Genomic DNA, 24052 nt, shown 5'->3' on the forward strand with positions numbered 1-24052 from the left:
AGTACAGTCCCTATTATTTCAATTTTCATTGAAGTGGTTCTGAACTTTCCTTCAGATATCCCTTGCCATATAAAGGAAAGGTTACTGCACTTTTGGTTGAGACAAGCATCAAGGTTCTCGTTATTTAGGGCCATTTATTTCTCTTCTAGGATTGAGTTGAGACAGAAGGGCAACTTTATCTGGGTCTGCCATGTTCCTACAAATAAATTTTAAAGTTTTATGCCTGCAGCTCTTGGATGTTTTACATTTGTCTGGTTGCAGCATGTCAGTTTTGCTGTTAGACTTCAGATAGCTCTAAATAAGTTCTATTATTTTGGTTTTCTTGCACTGTAAAAATCTGAGCTGTTTCAAGTCTCAATCATTTGCTATTCTTCACAGAACATAGGAGCAGATAATAGGCTATTTGGCCTTTCGGGGTTGTTGCGTCATTCAGTGAGATCATTATTGACCTGGTTATGAAATTGGCTCAGTGGTAGGAGGGAGAGAATGGGGAAAAGGGCTAGCAGTCTTATTGATAAAATGTGGCATTCCACAACTGCACACACTGATTTTAGCCCCATATCCCTTAATATTTTTAGTACGGTAATTTAAAGTTAACAATTGATCTAACGCCAATTCCTGTTTGCAGCTGGTCCTCAATTTGGTTCTCAACTCTTCACTATTTATTATCAATATAGAAAATGGGATAGAAACTGCACAACCAAATTTGATGATGACACGAAGATAGGCGACGTAAGCGTAACAGCACAGAGTGATGACAATAGACTATGTGAATGGGGAAAATCGTGGCAAATGGATTTTAATGTAGGCAAATGTGAGGTCATCCACTTTGGACCTAGAAAGGATAGACCAAGGAACTGACTGGTGAAAAGCTACAATAGTGGAGGTCCAAAAAGACATATGGTTTCAGGTATAGAGATTAAAATGTCATGGACAGGTATAGAAAATAATCAAAAGGCTAATGGAATACTGCCCTTTATATCTAGAGGATAGAATACAAGGAGGTTGAAGACATGGTTCTGCTACACAGAGCCCTTGTTAGACCACACCTGGAGTACTGTGAACAGCTCTGCACACCACACACTTGGACGGGTACATTGGCCTTGGAGGGACTGCAGCCTAGAATTACCAGTATAATACCTGGACATTAAGTGTTAAATTATGGGAAGAGATTACACTAACTAGGATTGTATTCCTTAGAATTTGAGGTGATTTGACCAATGTTAAAAAGTCTCAAGGGGAACAGGTGGAGAAACGGGAACTAGGGGGCATAGTCTAAAAATAAGAGCCAGACCTTTCGGGAGTGAAATTAGGATAAACTTCCATGCAGGGTGGTTGGTGGAAGTTTGGAATTCTCTTCTGCAAACAGCAACTGATGTTAGATCAATTGTTAACTTTAAATCTGAAAATGATAGATTTGTTCTTAACCAAAGATATTAAAGGATATGGGGCTAAGACCAGTATATGGAGTTAAGTTACAGCTCATTTCATGAGCTTCAGCATTAGCTAACAGTCTCTTGTGAGGGACTTTATCTATTCGGGTTCCCAGAAGGCATTTGATAACACCCATAATCATTCCCCTGCCCATTAGTTTTATTACCTCTTCAAAAAAATTCAACCATGTTCATCAGACATGACCTACCCTTTACAAGTCCATGGCTGTTCCTAATCAGAGGATATTTACACTGAAGTGGAGTGGGTGCGGGTGGGAGGATGGAAGCTGTGTGGAGAGAGGATTAGAAATAGCAAGCGAGGAAGAGAGAAAGAAAGCATACTCTATAGAAGTTTATTGTTCTAGCTGCAACTCTTGAACAATGGGAATTATATAATGTCACAGGCTACAGCACAGAAAGTTACTAGCTTCATAACGGTAGGTAACCTTTTACTGAATGTGATGCCATTTGAAGGCAACCTAACTTCTGGTATTTTTCAGTGTAGTGGATTCTCAGTATGTCATTGATCCTGGTTGGGGAAGCAGAGTGTGAGGGAAGTTGACAGGTGGAGATATGAATGCTGCCAGCTTTCTGGCAGACATGCTTGTGAAGTTAATTCTGAGAAAGCCATGATGCAAGATGTTGTGAACCAAGGATCTATTTTTAATTAAAAAGTACAAGGAACAGTTTATTCCATGCATTGTAAATCCCTCCACGATCTATTAATATATACAGCTACTGTTTTTGCAAATCTTTTTTTTTAATAAGTCTCACTTTCCAAATGTAAGTTTGCCAGGTGTAATTTTGTTCTCTGCTTTTAAAGCATAGCTATTAATACTACAGGAACAGTACTTGTCCTTTTAAATCAACTAATTTTGTCAAGTGAGATTTATCTGAACCCCAGCCCCCATGGTTCCTTGAAAGTGAGATGTAAATATCAAGCTGCTGACACTTTGAAATGTATCTAAACTGACTAACATAGTCGTGCTTTGATTGCAGAAATGAACTCCATTCAATTATGAATATATTTGCACATGGTACACACGTTTTATGGTTATAGTTTTTCATTTTAATCATCTTGCTATTTTATGTTCTGTGCAATATATTTGTTTAATACCTTGATAATTTTTAAAATACTTTTAAAGTGGTAAATTTTGTAACCTGATGTTTTAACATGTGCTGCCTGTGATCAAATAGAACATATTTGGATGTGTTTTAGAGCGTAGCTGGAGTAGGGAGCACAGCTAATTAATGTTCTGGGAGAAAATAAAATCTGACAATAGTTTCAAACTTTTATGAATATAGAAAGCACTCATTGAGCAGAAAACAGACTCTGCCTCCCTCTTGAAGTTTTGATGTGTGTCTGGTCTTGAATGTGCAAGACTATAGACCTGAGATCTCCTAATAAATGAGTGTTAGCGTTCCCAATATTCACCAATGAAGGCAACCACTGTATCTTGATTGGATTCTAAAAGCAGCTACTTTTATCCTCAATCATATGTTCCTGTATAAGTCTTGCCTGTGTCAGTTCTCGTAGCATGTAATATTTTTAAATTCCACTTTTTAACCAAAATGTTCTCTAGTATGTATTCTGCATGTCTCAGTTGCATCAAATTGGCTCAAACGTTATAGTACTAAAATGAACAACTAACCTAGGGCACCTACCATAAACAAGTAGCAAAGAAAACTGGGATTCAAAAGTTAGAATTGGCTATTATGGATTAAACTAACAAGGAACTTAAAGGGAGGTACAATTTTATTTTTGCAAATCCATTAGCTGCCTCCTTGTTCTGTCACTAATGTGGAGAATATGGTACTCAAAATGTCCATAAATTAAATTTAAAACAATAACAGCAACTTGCAAGCGTAAAATTTACCTACACGATTGTTTTTGTGTTTGAAACCTCTAACCAAATTTCTCTTTGGAGACTTGCCATTTTCTTCCAAGGGCCTGTGATTTAGGGCATTCCCACACCTAAAGCTCAGCATTGCCTGCCTGAGGAAGAGACTGAACCATTTAGAATGCTGCAAGTATACTGCACCTTCCAAATTACCTTTTTGTCCTAAGTTCAATGCATGGCAGCACATTCTGGAATGGGGAGCTGCCAAACATAGTTCTTTTTATGACTAACCAAAACATTCAGTGTGCCAAAACGTATAGTTGTAAGCCTGCCCCTAAATGCCTTAGTTTGGTGATGGAAAAGGATTGGAACCAAGTCCCAAAAAAGCAATTTTAGGAGTGATGCATGCTTGAAAGTAGCTGAGAATTCTCTGCATGAATACAACAAAAAGACTGAGTATAAACTTCTGAACTATAGCTGATGGCAACCTTCGCAGGAAAAAAAATAGGGTTTGTAATCTGTAAACAGCATACGTGCTATTACATATCCAATTAATCCTGCTGCTCATTGGCCCCTAACCCCAGACTTTGTTGCTTTCAGTTGCCATATAACAGGAAACTGACCCAGCTCAATAATGCTTTAGTTTTAATTTTTTGTGCTTTATTCCGCATTCAGCTACACCACGCCCTGGCCTGTGCTTTGGTGTCTACCTGAGTATTATCATGGGATATTTATTAGGCTATCAAATTTAATGCCTGCCCAATTGCTGCAGGATAGGACCAGAGAAGGCGAATACTTTCACTGCAGTGGTGTTGACAAATGCAGCTTGTTTTAGCATGATGACTTGCAAATCAAAACTCGGTGTAAAATGGTCAAGTTTGCAGGTTACACAAAACTGGGGCAGCTGTCTGGATGAAACGTTCAGAGACCTGTAGCAGGTGTTAAATTAAAATCTGCAATTAGACAAATTAGTGAGAGATGGAATTCAATACAGATAAGTACAAGGCATTAAACCCAATGCCATACACAAGTACAGGCCAGCATGCTAATGGGCAATCTGATGCACAGGATCAAGGTTTCAATGCACTGCATAGTTGAAATTTGATTCAACCATTAGCAATAATGGACTTTTTTCATCATGTATAACCATCAAAACTTCCTGATTTCTGACGTGATTTTATAATGACATCTGTAGGGTTGTGGCTGTATCAGACGGCTTCACCTTGGAAGTATGGATAGCTCTAAAAGTTTAGTATATTTTTCCCCTCTCAGGACAGGATTTAAAAAAAACCTTTTTGGGGTCAGTTTTTCTCTCCATCTTTTCCTCTTCCTTCTTGCCTGTGTCAGTGTCATGAAGAAGCTTGTAGCAATAGTGATTCCCAGCAAAAAAAAAAATTGCCAAAATGAATATGGGACAAAATAGCAGGGAATATTTCTGCTCTATTTGAATGTTGCAGTGGGTTTGTTTACATTCACCTGAATGAACATTGTGGACTTTGGTTTGACATCTTGTCCAAAGGACATCATCTCAGACAATACAGTATTGCTGCTGCAGTACTACACAGGTATTTTTTATTCTTTCGTGGGATGTGGGCATCGCTGATAAGGCCAGTATTTATTGTCCATCCCTAATTGCATTCGAGTTGAGAAGGTGGTGGTGAGCCGCTGCCTCGAACTGCAGCAGTCCATTAGTACACCAGAGTGCTGTTAGCAAGGGAATTCCAGGGTTTTGACCCAGCGACAGCGAAGGAATGGCAGGATAGTTCCAAGTCAGATGGTGTGTGGCTTGGAGGGGAACATGCAGGTACCCATGTGCCTGCTGCCTTTGCCCTTCTAAGTGGTGGAGGTCATGGGTTTGGAAGGTGCTGTTGAAGGAGCCTTGTCGAGTTGCTGCAGTGAACTTGTAGATGGTACACACTGCTGCCATTGTACACTGGTGGTGAAGGGAGTGAATGTTTAAGGTGTTGGTTGTGGTGCTGATCAAGCAGGTTGCTTTGTCCTGGATAGTGTCGAGCTTGTTATGCTGTTGAAGCCACACTCATCCAGAAAAGGGGAGAGTATTCCATCACACTCCTGACTTGTGCCTTTGTAGGTGATGGGTGGCATTAGGAAGTTAGGATGTGAGTTACTCGCCTCAGAACTCCCAGCCTCTGATCTGCTCTTGTAGCCCCAGTATTTAAATGGCTGGTCAAGTTCAGTTTCTGGTCAATGGTAACCCCCCACCACCCCAGAATGTTGACAGTGGGGAATTCAACAATGGTAATGCTATTGAATGTCATGGGGAGATAGTTAGATTCTGTATTGTTGGAGGTGTCATTGCCTGGCGTTTGTGTGGTGCAAATGTCACTAGCCACTTATAAGGCCAAGCTGAATGTTGTCTAGGCCTTGCTTCACATGGACATGGACTGCTTCAGTATCTAAGGAGTTGCGAATGGTAGTGAACACTGTGCAGTCATCAGCAAACATCCCCCTTTCTGATTTTGTTAGAGGGTAGGCCGTTGAGGGAACAGCTGAAGATGGTTGGGCCTAGAACACTGCCCTGAGGAATGTCAGCCTAAATTATATGCTCAAATTCATATTTGGGCTTCAACTGCAATATTTTGAATTGGAGCAGAGCATGCTAAAAACTGAATCATTACTTATATTTATATTCACACTACTTGCTTATAAATCAAGTTTGTGTGAAAATCTTTTTGTCTTTCTAGAAGTCTGCCTATTTATTCCATTTAAAATGATCTTTTTTTGTTGAAATAAAGGAGATGCGAATACCAAGAAAGATTTTATCTCAAATTTATTCATATGTCCTGAGGGTTGAAGTCTTTCGCATTAATCAAAGTTTCTCTAGGTCAGAACTATCCATTTATGTTTCGTAAGATGCTAAACCACAGCCTCGCTGTTGAGAAGACTTTCTCAATAACTTGTATCACTTTCGTTTGGAAATTTGAATGTTTCACCTATCTTTTAAGCTAAACTCCAAATCCTAGAGAGCTGTGAAGAATAACCAGACCTGCATAAATTACTGAGAACCCAATATTTCGTGCCTTAACATGGCCTTTTTACCATTTCAAATAGTAATTTATGTAGGCTAGGTAGAATTACTATTTTTTAAAGCTTTTCTATTTATCTTGTGGTTAATATAGCCAAATTAGTAGAAAGTCAACCAGTTTATAAGCTCCTGACTGATCTTCCTGCACTAGCGCAAACCACATTTTTAATTTGAAATAATGCAATGGCCATTTGTTTGTTTTTTAATTGATACTGTTGATCAACTTGCTTTAGAACAACTTGCTTTAGAATGAAAATGGCTCACTGAATTTGAACATTTGCCAAGATGAGCAACATCCTTTTGAAATATAGATGGGAAGTGTCAATTTTAGATGAAAGTTCTTATTCTGCAGTAGTTACCAACCCCATCACTAAATTGGGAGATTAATACTCATCTGTACTACTGGCAACATTCTTATGAATCGGGCAACTCGTGTTAAACTGAAAAGGTAAACCATGGGTGAACTTTGAACAGAGATTCATACCATCGAAAGGCTGACTTATTAGAGGACTTTGCATTAACCTCCAGTTCCTCAGCCAAGGTTTGTTGTGAGTCTCATTTATAACGTCCAGTTTTGCAAAATATGTCATGTGCCAGTTTCAACTGAAGTTTGCTTAAATAAATAAGTGATGGAGCTATTGGAAATTAAGTTGCTTGGATGTCTGACTGGATGTAATGGCAAAATGTCTTTTGCATGAAACACATGATTTTGACCCATGATCAAATGCTTGTCAGGAAGAAAATTGAAGCTGGCAGATCCTGTCAATTATGGTACAATGTTGGTTAAAAATGCAAATTTCCAACACTTTTTAAAAGTAGATATGTTAAATATTTAATGCAAGTAATCTGTTGGATTTATTCTGAGATCATGTTCCTAGGTCTCTGGTATGAGAACTGGTTCTACTGACTCTAAGGATTTGGAGACCAAGGATACAAAAAAATCACATTTAGGAAATGACCGTCTTGCAGGACAAATAACAGGAGCATCACAGGCACCTGAACACAAGAAAGGCAAACCGCTGAAAGACCTTGCAGTCACCCGGCTTGGTCAAGGAGAAAAACTTCCAAAACTAGGTGCGTGAAAATGATTGAGCAGATCAGAACGCTTACCAAATAGATCAAAGAAAAACATTGTGATTTAAATATTGTGACTTAATTGGAAGGATGTATTTCTCCATTTTTGAAACATTATACAAGTAGGTGAATATTTTTAATAAAAATGCCAAATTAATCCTTTATACTCTCTTTCTACTCTCAATACCTTCATTGTGTCAAAATTGTGTGATGTTCTAACTCATTCTTTCTAGCCCTCAAATCTGTTTGTTCCTTCACAATCTTAAGACAGTTAAAATCTAAAGTTGGCGTTGCCTTATTACTTCTCTTGTTTCAAAGTTGGTGCTGTCCTTTACTATGGGACTTAGCTCTTAACCTTGGTTTCTGAAATTAAAAGAAAAATCCTAACACCTACTGTAATCCACCATGTCACCTGAAAAGAGGTGAGGAGAGATTTCTTTTACTGCAAGAGGTTAGGTTATTACTAAAGCGAGTGGTTAAGGCAGCAATCTTTTGAGGGAAAATGGGCTAAATATTAGAAGCAAAAGATCTGGGAATGTGTGTGGGAGGAAGCAAGAGCATGGGATTTTGGATTGCTCCCTAAAGAGTTGACATAGACAGGGTGGACTTAATGGCTTTCTTCTATGCTGGTGCTGTGCTTCTAGGCCACTCTGGAAAAGCCACTGCTGAGGAAGAGCCCATGCACCATAGTCTATGGAAAATATATGTATCAAAACATCTGTTGTTTTTAAGCTATCCATGTTTTAATTTACAAATTTGGATGGGCCTGGGACCTAATCTTGATAGTTGATTTTACAGTGTAGCACTTTCCCTTCCTCGCACCCCTGGCCCCAACCAGCGGAACAAACTTAATTCTGTTCAATACAAACCTCCACTGATCCCAACCCAGGATGTGGTGAGTGGGCAGTAAGCTAGAGGCCTCTGATATTGAGCCTCACTCCTTGGCCCAACATTGCTGGAATGAAATTCTGTAAGTTACCAATGTACTCTTACAGCATATGGTTCATGCAAAAAATTTCCTAAGTGAATATTAAAAATAACTTCTGAAAATGGCTGCACTCAAGTATTAGCAATGCTGACCAGTTTCTGTCATTCAAATCTCCTAGTCCTCCCTTTTTTTTTGCTTTCTGGTTACTCAGCTTACAGCAAGGACATCCTGGCTACAGTGCTGAAGACTTGCATTCCAGAGCTAGCCACCCCTTTAGCCAAGTTATTCCAGTACAACTACAGCACTGATACCTACCCAACAAAGTGGAAAATTGCCCAGGTATGCCTGTCCATGAAAAGGACAAATTGATCTAGTCAGACCAATTCACCCCATCTGGCTACTTTCAGTTAATACCAAAGTGATGGAAAGTGTTGTTGACGGTGCTGATAAGCAACTCTTACTAATTCAATAACCTTAACTGAAACTCATTTTGGGCTCTGCCAGAACATCGCTGCACGAGTTCCTCAGGCCCAACCGTCTTCAGCTGTTCTATTAATAACTTTTTGCACCGCATAAAGTCAGAAGTGGGGATGTTTGCTGATGATGGTACAATGTCCAATACCATTTGTGACCCCTAAGATGCTGAACCAGTAGCAAAACCTGGACAACATTCAGACATAAATGGCAAGTACCGCTTGTGCTGGATAATGACCATCCCCAGCAAGAAAGTGTCTGGCAACCTCCCCTTGATACTCAGTTGTTGAATTGCCCACCATCAACATCCTGGGGGGTCAACATTGTCTATAAACATAACTGGATCAGGTACATAAAATACTGTATCTACAAGAATAGGTCAGAAGCTGGCTATCCTGTGGTTGGTGACTCACTTCCTGACTTCTTGACCCTCCAACCCAGAGCCTTTCCACCATCCACAAGGCACAACTCAAGTGATGGAATAGCCATTCTACTTGCCTGGATGTGTGTATGCAAAGCCTGACACCATCCAGGACAAAGCAGCCCACTTGATTAGACCCCATCTACCACTTTAACCATTAAATTCCTCACCACCAGTTCATCATTGCAGTAGTGTTTTCCATCTACAAGATGCACTGCAATTGCTCACTAAGGTTTCTTCAACAGCACCTTTTGAACCGTGACCTCTACCACTTAGAAGGGCAGCAGGCAGATGGAAACACAACTGCCTCTTAAATTCTGCTCCAAGTCACCCACCACCCTGACTTGAAAATGCATGATTGTCTTTTACTGTCACTGGGCCAAAGTCTAAGAGAACCCTAATGGCACTGTGGGAGTACTGTCACTATGCGCATTGCTGCGGCTGAAGAAGGCGAGTCACCGCCGGAACCTTGAGGATAATTAGAGATGTCAGCCAATGACAGCCACATCTCACAAACGAATTTTGAAAAGAACCTGTATGATCTATTTTCTTCGGTCTTCCTATGTTCTCTAGGCCAGTGTTGGAGGCAGAGGGAACAGTACAGACTTTTCCTCTTGTTCCTCGCATGCAGACTCCTGTTACCCATTTGAAACATAAGAGCAAGAGTAGGCTATTCGGCCTGTCAAGCCTGCTGTACCATTCAAACAGATCATAGCTGATCATCTACCTCCTACGCCATTTTCCCCAACTATCCCCGTATTCCTTGACATCATTAATATTCAAAAATCTACCGATTTCTGCCTTGAACATGCTCAGTTATTGAGCTTCTACAGCCCTCTGGGGTAGAGAATTCCAAAGATTCACTGCCCTCTGAGTGAAGAAATTCCTCCTCACATCAGTCTTAAATGGCTTATGTCACCTAGTTCTAGATTCACCAGCCAGGGAAAACATCCGATCCGCACCTACACTGCCACGCCCTGCAAGAATTTTGTAAGTTTCAATGAGATCTCATTCTTTGAAACTACAGGATATGGGCCCAGTTTTCTCAATCAGTTCTCATAAGACAATGCCCCACATCCCAGGAATTAGTCTGGTGAATCTCTGTTGCACTCCCTCTATGACAAATATAATCCTTCCTTAGATATTGAGACCAAAACTGTACACAATAGTCCAGGTGTGCTCTCACCAAGACTGTATGCAATTAAAGCAAGACATCTTTACTCCTGTACTCAAATCCCTTTGTGCTGAAGGCCTTCCTAATTGCTTGCTGCACCTACATACTAGCTTTTAGTGACTCATGAACAGGAACACCCAGGTCCCTTTGGACGTCAATACTTCCCAACCTCTCACCATTTAAGAAATACTCTGCCTTTTTGTTTTTTTGACCAAAGTGGATAACTTCACACTTATTCACATTGTATTCCATCTGCCATGTTCTTGCCACTCACTTAGCTGTCGAAATCCCCTTGAATCCTCCTTGCATCCTCCTCACAACTTACATTCCCACTTAGTTTTGTGTCGTCAGCAAATTTGGAAGTATTATATTTGGTCCCCACATCGAAATAATTTATGTAGCTTGTGAATATCTGTGGTCCCAGCACTGATCCTTGCGGTACCCAACAAATAACAGCCTGCTATCCTGAGAATAATCCTTTATTCCTATTCTCTGTTTTCTGCCTGCTAACCAATTCTCAACCCACACCAGTATATTACCCCCAATCGCATAATTTGTTTGGTAACCTGTGTGGGATCAGATCAAAAGCCTTCTGAAAATCCAAATACACCACATCCACTGGTTCTCTTTTATTTATGCTACAGGTAATATCCTCAAAAAAACTCTAAATTTGTCAAACATAATTTCCCTTTCATAAAACCATGTTGACTCAGTCCAATCATATATTTTTTAGGTGTCCAGTTATCACATCCTTTGTAATAGATTCTAACATTTTCCCTGCCACTGACGTCAAATTAATAGGTGTGTCGTTCTATGTTTTCTCCCTCCCTCCCTTCTTAAATAGTGGGGTTACATTTGCTACTTTCCAGTCTGCAGGAACCTTTCCAGAATCTAAAGAATTCTGAAAGATAGCCATTTACTTCAACATTCTGGGATGTAGCTTATGTGGTCCAGGGGATTTATAAGCCTTGAATTCAATTCATTTTTTGAGTAGTACCTCTTTATTAATACTAATTTCTTTCAGTTCCTCATTTTCACAAGCCCCTTGGTTCTGTATCCTCCTCCATGAAGACAGACACAACGTAATTGTTTAGTTTCTCCGCCATTTCCTGTTCTCCTGTTTGCGCCTGTAATGGATCCACATTTGTCCGTACAAATCTTTTCCTTTTCACATACCTGAAGAAGCTTTTATAATCTGGCTTTACGTTAATCGCAAGCTTGCATTCATGTTCTCTTTTCTCTTACTTTATCAGTTTCTTCTGGTGGATTCTAAATTGCTCCCAATCCTCAGGCTTACCACTTTTTTTTGGCAACTTTATAAGCCACTTCTTTTGATCTTTAACTTCTTTTGTTGGTGTTATGACCCAGCAGTGGGTAAAGCTGAGTTATTAAAAAACCCCAGAGGGGAACTTTAAACAACTGTCATAACCTATATTTTAAGTGGTATGTTTGAGATGCAACTCTAAATTCAGGAAACAGACCACCAGTTCTCAAGAGGTTTTATAATAAACTAAATGTAACATTTTACTAATTTACAAAAATATATACACATGGCTGCAAATTACTATGATCATGACTTTCAACAAATTCCAAAACTAATCTCCATTAAGGAAATAGCACCCATAGACTTAACCAGACACCAGGCAAAGTATTTTCACCTTACGAATTCAAAATGAGTTTCTTTTCACTTTGGTCCCTGTGGAGACAGTTGGAGGCTTACAGCTGCTTTGATCTTACATTGCCTCTGCTCTGCATGTACGAAAACTGCTATTGGTTATGTCCAGCACATCTCATTGAATGTAAATTCTCATTGTATCACCAGACTCTTTGAACTCCACCTCTTCTAACAATAAAACCCCTTTCATAGCACCAATTTTATTAGTAATACAAACATATTGCTAGCTAGATGCCAGATTTCACCCCACTTCTTGAATGCTCTATTCAAAAAATGCAAATGCACTCTATCTCTCTTACATCTCAAAACTAGTACACATCAAAGCATCCAGACTAGCTGGCTTTAATCCAATTAGGAGACTAAACCTCTATTTTAAAATAAAAATATTTCCCAATAATATTCTATGCATTAATAGCTTCATGACAGTGAGTCACGGTTGATTCATCTTTCTTGTTGGGGTTTTTGTGTCTTAAAGGAATGTATATATTCTGTAGACCATGTAATTCTACTTTAAATATTAGCTATTGTCTGTCTACCATCAAATCTTTTGATGTATTTTCCCAATCCACCATAACCAACTTGCCCCTCATGTCTTCGTAGTTTCCTTTGTTCAGATTTAAGACCCGAGTTTCCGAATGAACTACTCATTTTCAAACTTAATGTAAAATTCCAACATGTTATGGTCACTGTTTCCTAAAGGCTCCTTTACAGCAAGGTTATCAATTAGCTCTTTCCTATCACCTAATGCTAAATCTAAAATAGCCCAATCCCTAGTTGGTTCTTCAATTTACTACTCTAGAAACCCATCTGTTACACACTTTATCCTCCATAGCCAATTAGGTTTACCCAGTCAATATGTAAATTGATGTTGCCCATTATTACTTTATTACCCATGTTACATGCAGCTCTAATCTACTGACTTATACCATACTAACATTACTACTACAGTTTGATGGGCTTTAAACAACTCTTACCAATGTTGCTTCCCTTTTTCTGTTTTCTTAGCTCCACCCAAACTGACTCTACATATTGATTCTTCGACGAAAGAGCCTCTCTTACTGATGTACCAACTTTGTCCCTTATTAACAGTTCTACCCCACCTCCTTTTCCTTTTTGCCTATCTTTCATAAATGAGGAATATCCGTGAATATTCAGTTCCCAGTCTTGGCCACCCTGTAACCAAGCCTCCATAATGGCAATTAAATTATACCCATTTACCTCTATTTGTGCTTTCCAATCATCTACCTCTTTGCAAATGCTGCATGCCCAATTAGCGTGCCCTTTATCTTTTTAACATTATTCTGCATTCTGATCCTATTCAATGCTTGCCTTCACCTTGTCTGCCTTCTAATTTCGCTTACTACTTTTCTATTTTCTGTTACCAGCTTTGTTTCCCTCCAGTCTGAGCTCCCTCTCAGATTCCCATCGCCCTGCCAATCTAGTTTAACAGCAGCGCTAGCAGTGACGATGTTAGTCCTGTTCCTGCTAAGGTGCAGCCCATCCATCTTATACAGGTCGCACCTGTCCCAGAACCAGCCCCAATGCCTCATAAATGTGATGCCCTCCCTCCTACACCAATTCTCCAGCCATGTATTCAATTGCTCAATCCTCCTATTCCTATGCTCACTAAGACGTGGCACTGGTAGTAATCCTGAGACTATTGCTTTTGAAGTCCTTTTTAATTTCTTTCCTAACTCCCTAAGATCTGCTTTCAGGACTTCATCCCTCTTCCTATCTATGTTGTTGGTGCCAACGTGGAGCATGATTTCCAGCTGTTTAACATCCCCCAAAAGAATGTCCTGCAGCTGCTATGTGACATCTTTGACTTGGTACTTGGGAGGCAACATACAACCCTGGAGTCACCTCTACGTTTGCAGAAACACCTGCCTGTTCCCGTAACCAACGAATCCCCTATCACTATTGCTCTTCCACTCTCCTTTCTCCCCTCCTGTGCAGCTGAGCCACCCGTGGTGCTATAGACTTGTATCCAAAATGGAAAACCAGTTAGTGAGCGAGATCAACTCAGGGGACTCCTGCATTACCTGCCTGGTTCTCATAGATTGGCTGGCGACCACCCATTTCCCCCGCTGCCTGTGTGCTCCTAATCTGTGGTGTGACCACCTCCTTAAATGTGCTATCCATGTAGTTCTCTGCCTCGTGAATGTACCACAGTGTTCCAGCCATTGCTTGAGTTAAGAAACCCAGAGCTCAAACTTCTGCAGCTAGTGACACTTCCTGCGGATGTGTTTGGCTAGGGCACTTGGTGGTCCATGACTTCCCACATTCCACTTGGCTGAGCTCTGCCATCCCTTAACTTTTACAAACTATTTATTATAAGTAGAATAACTTACCAGTTACTCATCAATCAGCTTCTTCCCCTGTACTGAAGTTAGAATCAAATACTGGAGACTGAAAAAAGATAGATCATGGTGCTGCTTACTGCCTCTGGATTCTCTCTCCACCTTTTTAAAAATGTATTCATGAGATGTGGACATTGTTGGCTAGGCCAGCATTTATTGCCCATCCCTAATTGCCCTTGTTCAGAGGGCATTTAAGAGTTAAACACATTGCTGTGGATCTGGAGTCACCTGTAGGCCAGACCAGGTAAGGATGGCAGATTTCCTTCCCTAAATGACATCAGACTTTTAATTCATTCAAATTTCACCTGCTGTGTTGGGATTTGAAACCGGATGCCCAGAGCGTTACCCTGGGTTTCTGGAATACTAGCCCAGTGACAATACCACTATGCCACCGCCTGGCCTTCTAGGTGCTGCTGGCTGCCTCCCTGTTCTCCTTTTGCCTCACCTTCCACATGCTGCTGACTGCCTCCATATCCTAGTTCCACCTGCTCTTCTAGGTCGTGGCTACTACCTCTGGGCCCTCGTTTCGCCTGCTCTTCTAGATGCTGGTTACTGCCTCCAGGTCCTCTTTTTGCCAGCTCTAGGCAGTAGCGCTTGTAGGCACTATTTACTGAGACTTATTGCTGCCCAGATCTTTAATGGGTCACTGGATTTCTGGGGATGTATGAAGGTCAAAGGTGAGCAAGCCCAGCACTGTTTGAAATAAGTTTGGCAATCTTAAGTACAGTATTTAGTGAGCTTAGCTCAAAGTACAAAACTATCAATCATTTTCTTCAACTTTGTGAATCTCCCAGGGAACATTTTATGGCAGGAGAACGTGATTTGTTTGACAGAATATATTACATCTCTACTGTTTTTTGCTCAGCATTCACTTTTCTTTATGGATCTGTGAAATGCTTTGGGACATTTGTACATCAAAAGTACTACATAAATGTAAATTGGCGCTCTAGCATTGCCCACAAAGCAAAAATTACGGAAATGTTGACTTCCTATAATTGTCTTTGTTCCCCAGTCTTCCATCCATTTTGTTTCCTGCTCCAAGACTTGCTAGTTTTCTTTTTACAATCTCACTGTCATACACTGTCTTTGTGTCTGTGTGTCTGCTTGTGAGAGTCTGTCCGTCTCTATCTCTCTGCCCGTCTCTCTCTCTCTCTGCCCGTCTCTCTCTCTCTCTGCCCGTCTCTCTCTCTCTGCCCGTCTCTCTCTCTCTGCCCGTCTCTCTCTCTCTGCCCGTCTCTCTCTTTCTCCCTCTGCCCGTCTCTCTCTCTCTCCCTCTGCCTGTCTCTCTCTCTCTCTGCCTGTCTCTCTCTCTCTCTCTGCCCGTCTCTCTCTCTCTCTCTGCCCGTCTCTCTCTCTCTCTCTGCCCGTCTCTCTCTCTCTGCCCGTCTCTCTCTCTCTCTCTCTGCCCGTCTCTCTCTCTCTCTCTCTGCCCGTCTCTCTCGCGCTCTGCCCGTCTCTCTCTTGCTCTGCCCGTCTCTCTCTCGCGCTCTGCCCGTCTCTCTCTCTCGCGCTCTGCCCGTCTCTCTCTCTAGCGCTCTGCCCGTCTCTCTCTCTCTCGCGCTCTGCCCGTCTCTCTCTCTCGCGCTCTGCCCGTCTCTCTCTCTCGCGCTCTGCCCATCTCTCTCTCTCTCGCGCTCTGCCCGCCTCTCTCTCTCTCGCGCTCTGCCCGCCTCTCTCTCTCTCGCGCTCTGCCCGCCTCTCTCGCGCTCTGCCCGCCTCTCTCGCGCTCTGCCCGCCTCTCTCGCGCTCTGCCCGCCTCTCTCGCGCTCTGCCCGCCTCTCTCGCGCTCTGCCCGCCTCTCTCGCGCTCTGCCCGCCTCTCTCGCGCTCTGCCCGCCTCTCTCGCACTCTGCCCGTCTCCTCCTCTGGCTGCTCTGCCTGTGTGGGTATCTCTGTTTCTATCTGCCCTTGTGTCTGTCTGTCTTGCTCTCTGCCTGTGTTCCAATCTTTCCCCGACTCACCTTGTATCTGCCTAGTTCTTTATTAAACTGTGTTTTCTACTCTCTCCTTTTACTACCATTTATGTTCCACTTCAAACTCTTAATAGCTGTTGAAATTGTCTAATCTCACTTTTTGGGGTGGTGAAGGGCTAGATGTGTGCTATCCTGACATATTTCTATGAAGATGTATTCTGTTTGGTTTACAGTTGTTGACTACTTAGGAAGCCAGGAGGCAGTGAGGCCAGCAAGCATGTCAGTGCTAAAATGATAGAAGTTTGTGCATGTTTTCCTTCTGATCAAACTCCATAAATACCAGAGCATTAAGTTGAATCAAAGGCAAAATATTATAGAAGCTGAAAATTTGAAATAAAACAAAATGCTGCTCTTGTCCCCTTCCACTTTCTGGAAAATTTTCTTTGCCCTTATCTAGATGCCAACTTATATTTTAAAAATAGTAGCTGGGTCATATTTGAAAATGAATTGAAGTCTCCTGCCAGTCTGATCCAATGGACAATCCCATTTATAAAAGTACCTACGTTCACCTGCAGTACTAGCTACACCTTTTGGGTGGTGCTGTGAAATGGGTGTTTGGGTGTTCAGTGTTGAGCTCTATCAACACTGGTAATATCACCTTTTCTCCAGAACAAACCTGGAGAAATTGGCACCACTTCATAAATGTGGAAATCTAGTTAATACAGGTTTTTGAAAAGGGGGTCTGTTTAAACCTGAAATATCAGAATATTCCCCCTCCAGTGCCTTTACTGAAATAAATTTGCACGGCTTCCTACCCACAACGTATTCTTTTGGAAAACGTATTCTTTTGGAAAACGTATTCTTTTGGAAAACTCCAACTAATGGCCTCTTCCTCTACCACTCCTCTGTCCCCCTCACCCAAAGAGAAATTCACCATGGAAATATAAAATAAGGAAATGCTGCATAATTTTGTCTTGTGTGTCATGATCCATTTATTCCACCAATTCTAACCTTTCCGCACTTGAAAGAACACACTTGACCTTAGCTTCTGTGCAACACTACTGGAGCTCAGCCAGTAGAGTGTGATTATCCATATATGCATATAAACACATTATGCAGGTTTGTGAATTTAGTTTTATTTCTTTGCCAGCAACTATTTTGGTGGCTGTCAATTGATAGAATAGTGTTTCGAGTTACAGTGCGAAGATGCAGAGCTGTGGGATAAATATTGCAATTTCCAGTGATAATTAATCCTTAGATATCCTTGATTGGAGCATTAATGTAACACTTAAATATTAAAACATGAGTATTCCAAAAATATTTTGGTGGCCAGAAGGTTACATCTTGGCCCAAATCAGAGACTTTGAATTTAGAATTTCTTTTTGGCATTAGTCATCCTTGTCTCCAACAGGTGAAATTTAGAACTTAGAAGTTGGGTAAGATATCAGATTATTTCAAGCAGTGAATATGGATCAGATATTTAATAACAAATGCCTGGGAATGGTTATACTGCAATTATTTAATTAAGGTGATTTAAATGATAGATAGTTGTAATCATCAGAATTATAAGATTACACATCAGTCTTAAAATTAGCTCTTGATACTTTGTACCTATTTATAGTTAGCACTTTTTCAATTTTAAGCAGAGCTTGTTCCCCATTTTTTTTTACAAGAGAAAAAGCGATTGTGATACTATTGGCTCACTGATCTGAAGTTTATTTATGCAAGATTTCTAGCCAAATAATTTAGTATTTTTATGACTGAGCTGAAGAGGAATAATGTCTGAAACTTAAAGCAATAGCTATTCTTTAAATGTGGTTAATTTTCAGAGATTCCTTAGTCATAAACCTAGATTAAAGAAAGCAAGTAAATTATACTTTAAAAGGGAGTTTATGATTTGTTGTGGATACGTTGTCATTGAACACAATTGATGGTATTTTTTTCAAGAAGTCATTTTCTTGAAAACCTAGGTTAGAAATGAGAACTTCAGGCATCACTAAAATTCATTTTTGCTTTTATAACGGATTTCAAACTTTAAAAGAGCACTTGGAAGGTACATCTGTTAAAGTATTCATAAATGAAGCATAGGGTTCTAATATTAGGCTACAGGAAGAATAGTTATAGGCTTCCCATGCTGATTGGGAAGGACACAATGCATTTGCTAATCATATTCAGGAATTTTGGTATTTCATTAGGGCAATCTTTGCATACTCTTAAATTTAAATTAGCTGACCCAACTGTTCAGTTAAATTGAAGCCTATAATGTCCAGCTTTGGTGGCAGGCTGTACACTGTATTTGGAGGAGAGAAGGAAACCTTAGCTTAATGTAGTCCCAGAGACCTCATTTTGAATCTGAGTTGTTTAGTCCCCCACATCAAACTTGTAATACTGAATTCCAGACTTGGGAGTTTGAAGTCCGGAAATCAGAAAAACGTGTGCACGATAAGGCAATGAATGACAGCGATTGCTCTACAGCAGTGCTTCCCGAACGATTTTCCAATGTGACCACATTTTAACACCTGAATATTAATGTGACCCCAAATGGCAGCAAAAACAAAACACCAATAAAGCAACACAGTAACATTCAGTATATAATAAATTTCTCAAATTATAGATCAACGGAGTGTTTAAAATTTAATTTGATGTATTAGGTGCTTTAAAGCACTTCATAAAAATGTTATTTTTTATGAACTTGGAGGTTTCAGCCAAGCTGTCCATGTTCCCTGGTGACAGGAGATTCACTGAAGCCCCTATTTCACACTCCCCACCCCCGTGGACCCATTTTAATCACCCCCTCCACATGCGCGTGCACACACCCTTTCCCAACACCCCTGCACCTCCCCATACACACACACCAGCCCCTCATCCCAAACCCCCTCCTCCCCCACAATTACTCAGCAGCTCATCATCTCAGATGTTGTCTCCTCACTTACTTAGCAGCCCCTCCACACACAGTCACTTACTTGTCCCTCTTGCCAACCCAGCTCCTCACCTCTAACTTATTTACCAGCCCCTCTTCTCTCTCCCCTTTCACCAGCCCCCTTTCCTTCCCCGGCCCTTTTATTGGTTTAGTTGTCAGTGCCTGTGAAGCAGAGTCGCTATCCTGGGCTAAGGAGCCTGGACAACAGGGAGACGAGCAGAAACACAGTAAAGTTTGAAGTCTCCACTCACCTTCCTGGTTCAGCCACATAACCTCCTAAGCTCCTAGTGCTTCTCGCACTTAGTTAGCGACCCAGTTACACATGCAGGCCTTTAGCTGCACCAAGTCAGCGCACAGACATCCTGCCCCTGCTTGAGCTCATTGCTGGTAGTGATTTCTGAAATTAAAGAGCACTTTGGGCTCGCCGTCCACCCAGTGCTGTTTGGCAAAGTTGATCCAGTAGGTCCAAGGCTGTCTCGCCAGAGCCCCCAGACTGGGCCTTCTTCTCTTCACAATCACCATCACTGCTCAGAGGAGGAGCAGCTCGCGACTCTCGACTCTAAATGTGACCTTTGTGACCCCATTGGGGGTTGCAACCCACATCTTGGGAGCTCCTGCTCTACAGTCCAACTATTCCTGTTTATAGTTACAAACCAATATTAAGTATTCCAGAAATCAAAAAAAGCTGCACTTTATTAGCATTTCCAACCTAACATTAATACTTAACTTAGAAAGGGCACAGCAAAGGCTCATTAAATTAGTTCCTGGTCTGAGAGAGTTGTTCCAGGATGAAAGGCTAAAAAACTTGAGCGCTCATTGAAACGCACAAGATTCTGAAGGAGCTTGACAGGGTTAACACTCAAAAGTTGTTTCCCCTGGCTAGGAATCTAGCACAAGGGCGCACGGTGTCAGGATGAGGGGCCAATTCTTTAGGACTGGGCTGAGAAATTTCTTCACTCGGGTTTGTGAATCTTTGGAATTTTCTCTATTCCAGAGAGTTGAGTGCTCTGTTGTTGAGTATATTCAAGGCTGAGATAATAGACCAATTTTTGATCTCCTGACATCAAAGCATTGGGTGGGAAAATGGAATTGAGGCTCAGTCATGATCGTATTGAATGACAGAGCAGGCTCCAGGGCCCATATGGTCACCTACTACTTCCTATATTCTTAATGATCACCTATATATAAAATTGTTTAAATTTTTGGCTGTGCATACTTCTTTGCAGCTTTTCCCATATAAATTCCTATTTCCATGTTTATCATGAAAATTCATTACCCTGTAATTGTACCCTCTCACCAGTGGAGGACAGAATTTTGACCTTAAAATGAGGACTAATTTTGTACGTGTCCCCTGGTCCCTCTCGCCTTTGTATCCTGCTTCATCTAAAGACTGCTCTTTGCATTAGACCAGAGAAGTGAAAGCCATGAGAGCTTAATTTTCTTAATATAAATTTCTACAGAACTACAGAGAGAATTCAGTCATTTCCCCATGACATTCAATGGCATTACCATTGCTGAATCCCCCATTATCAATGGGGGTTACCGTTGACCAGAAACTGAACTGGACCAACCATATAAATACTACAAGAGCAGGTCAGATGCTAGGAATTCTGCAGCAAGTAACTCACCTCTTCACTCCCCATAGCCTGTCCACTATTTGCAAGGCGCAAGTCAGGAGTGTGATGGAATGCTCCCCACTTGCCTGATTGAGGGCAACTCCAACAACACTCAAGAAGCCCAATACCATCCAGGACACAGCAACTCACTTGATTGGCACCCCATTCACCACCTTCAACATTTACTCCCTCCACCACCGACACAGTAGCAGCTGTGTGTACCATCTACAAAATGCACTGCAGCAACTCACCAAGGCTCCTTCAACAGCACTTTCCAAACCCATGACCACTACCACTTAGGACAAGGGCAGCAGATACATGGGAAGACCACCACCTGCAAGTTTCCCTCCAAGCCACTCACCATCCTGACTTGGAACTATATCACCGTTCCTTCACTTTCGCTGGGTCAAAATCCTGGAACTCCATCCCTAACAGCTCTGTTGGTGTTCCAGCACCACCTGGATTTGAGCCGTTCAAGAAGGCAGTTCACCACCACATTCTCGAGGGCAATTAGGGATGGGCAATAAAAGTGCTGGCCTAGTCAGTGACGTCCACACCCCGTGAAAGAATATAAAAAAACTAGCCAATATCGTTCCTGATTTGAACTGTTGCCTAATGTGCGAGCATTTTTATTATTTAAAAGAGCAACTTCAAACAAACAACATTTTTAAATTTGAATTTATTGGCTTGATTAATTATGGGCAGGATTTTTCAGTCGGCGTGTGGAGGCGGGTACGACATGCCGACGCCGTAAAATGATGTGCGATGACGTCGGGCGTGTATCCCAACGTCATCGTGCAGCCCTGTGATATTTCATTTGGCGGGCATGCGCCGGAGTCGGCTGCGCGCCCGCCGATATGTAAACGGCCTATTAAGGCCATTAAGAAAGCAATTGATCTAATTGTTAACGCTGTCCATCCAACCTTAAGGTTGGCGGGCATGCGAAAAGGCCAAGCGGCCATCACATCTTTTAGGACACAGTCACACGAGGGGACATGTTTAAATGAATTTTGAAGCCATTTAATTATTTCAGTATCAATTTAATCTCCCTGAGGCAGCTCCGTCCTCTCCCTCCTCCCCCCACCTGCACAGGTAGCGCTGAGCGCTATGGCTCGTGTATTACGCTGGGCAGGCCTTAATTGGCCCGCCCGCGTAAAATGGCGGCGCGGAGCTGATCACAGACGGCGATCGGCTCCGCGACCGCTCCCGCCGAGCCCGCCTGCTGCCTGAAAAATTTAGGCCTATATTATTGGGATTGTAACACTCTGGGAGTACGGTAACATAGTGGTTCGGTTATAGGATTAGTAATCCAGAATCCTGGACTAATGGTCCGAGACGCTACTTCAGATGTCGCCATGGCAGCTGAGGAACTTAAATTCTGTTGATTAAATAAATCTGGCATTAAAAACTAGTATCAGTAATGGTGACCTTGAACTACCAGATTGTAAATACACATCTGGTTCACTTGTGTACTTTAGGGAAGGAAATCTGTTGTCCTTATCGTGTATCACCTACATATGATTTCAAACCCACAGCAATATAGTTGATTTTTAACTACCCTCTGAAGTGACCTAACAAAAGCCACTCTGTTGTATTCAAGAAGACGGCTCACCACCACCTTCTCAAGGGCAATTAGGGATGAGTAATAAATGCTGGTCTGGCTTGTGACACCCACATCCCAAGAATAAGTGAAAAAACACTATGTATTGCTAAGTCCAGAACAAATAGTCAGACTTTTATTTGTCTTTTTACTTTCTAAGAAAGTAAAAAAGGATAGTTTGAAAGAATCATTCTTTCGATCTTTACTTTTGCTCCTTAATTCTCATCTCTTTATAACCACCTCTTAAATAATTTGGCTTTTAACACTTAAGCTTGCCATCACATAATCAATACTTGTTGATTTATTCTTAACTTTGGTGTCCTCCACATATACATAAGTATATATTACCCTCTCAGTCTTTGATTTTAGATGAGCTAATGAATATTAAACTGAAGGTAAATATTCAGTATACTGGCTGACTATTTTCTTTTGAAGCCCTCACCAGAGAACGTTGTGACAACATGTCCAACAGCAACAAACACCTATTCAGACGTTAATCTCTTTGTTGTCAAAAATATTGATGTTTTAAATGGAAATATAAGACCTCAAAAGAAACAAATCCATTTATCCTTGTGCATTATGAGAGATTAGGGGTGTAATGCTGACAACTATCATGAGAGTCAGTGGCCCAGATTTTCTGCTGGTCATGATGGCAAAATTCTCAGGGTTTGCCATCGTTGCTCCCCTGATGATGATGATGATGACAACTTCTGGAGTCCACACATGCAGAATAAAGTGGAAAATCAGAAGTTGCTGTCAGTAATTCTTGCTTCTCCAAAGAATGTGCTGTTGAGGACCTCCCATCTGCAGTCAATGAAAATCATAGAACCATAGAACACTACAGCACAGAAAACAGGCCTTTCGGCCCTTCTAGTCTGTGCCGAAATATTATTCCGCTAGTCCCATTGACCTGCACCTAGTCCATAACTCTCCAGACCTCTCCCATCCATGTATCTATCTAAATTATTCTTAAAACTTAAGCGTGAGACCGCATTTACCACGTCAGATGGTAGCTCGTTTCACACTCTCACCACTCTGAGTGAAGAAGTTCCCCCTAATGTTCCCCCTTCCATGTCCTCTCGTGTTTATTTCTCCTAATCTAAGTGGAAAGAGCCTACTCGCATTTACTCTGTCTATACCCCTCATAATTTTGTAAACTTCTATCATATCTCCCCTCATTCTTCTATGCTCCAAGGAATAAAGTCCTAACCTATTTAATATTTCCCTGTAACTCAACTCCTTAAGACCCGGCAACATCCTAGTTCAATCAATTGAATTGGTGAAACCTTCCACTCATACAGCTGTTATCCTTGCTGTAAAAACATTTGTAAAAGTGAATGAAGTGTAACTGAGTTTTTAACAGTTCTGACACAGCAGTTGGTAAAGGCTGAGTTGTTTAAATCCCAGAGGGAAACTTGAACAACTGTCATAACCTGTATTTTCAATTGGCGTGTTTGAGATGCAGCTCTGAATTCAGGAATAAGACCACCAAGCCTCCAAAGGCTTTTTTATATTAAACTAAATTAAGCATTTCTTAATTTAATGAATTAAACACATACACACGTCTACAAAGTACTA

At 41.3% G+C, this 24052-nt stretch overlaps 1 protein-coding gene across 4 annotated transcripts in view; it reads left to right on the forward strand.

The window, feature by feature from the left end:
- The window catches only part of phf3 (PHD finger protein 3), a 154193-nt gene that overhangs the window by 77006 nt on the left and 53135 nt on the right, over positions 1-24052 (forward strand). For all 4 annotated transcript variants that reach the window (XM_078541843.1, XM_078541841.1, XM_078541839.1 and 1 more), the window contains one exon: positions 7199-7394. In XM_078541843.1, the coding sequence (XP_078397969.1) occupies positions 7199-7394 (196 nt within the window). The remainder of the gene's footprint in view (positions 1-7198; positions 7395-24052) is intronic.

This window comes from Cetorhinus maximus, chromosome 5 (genome assembly GCF_964194155.1).
Source record: "Cetorhinus maximus chromosome 5, sCetMax3.hap1.1, whole genome shotgun sequence".
Taxonomy (NCBI): Eukaryota; Metazoa; Chordata; class Chondrichthyes; order Lamniformes; family Cetorhinidae; genus Cetorhinus; species Cetorhinus maximus.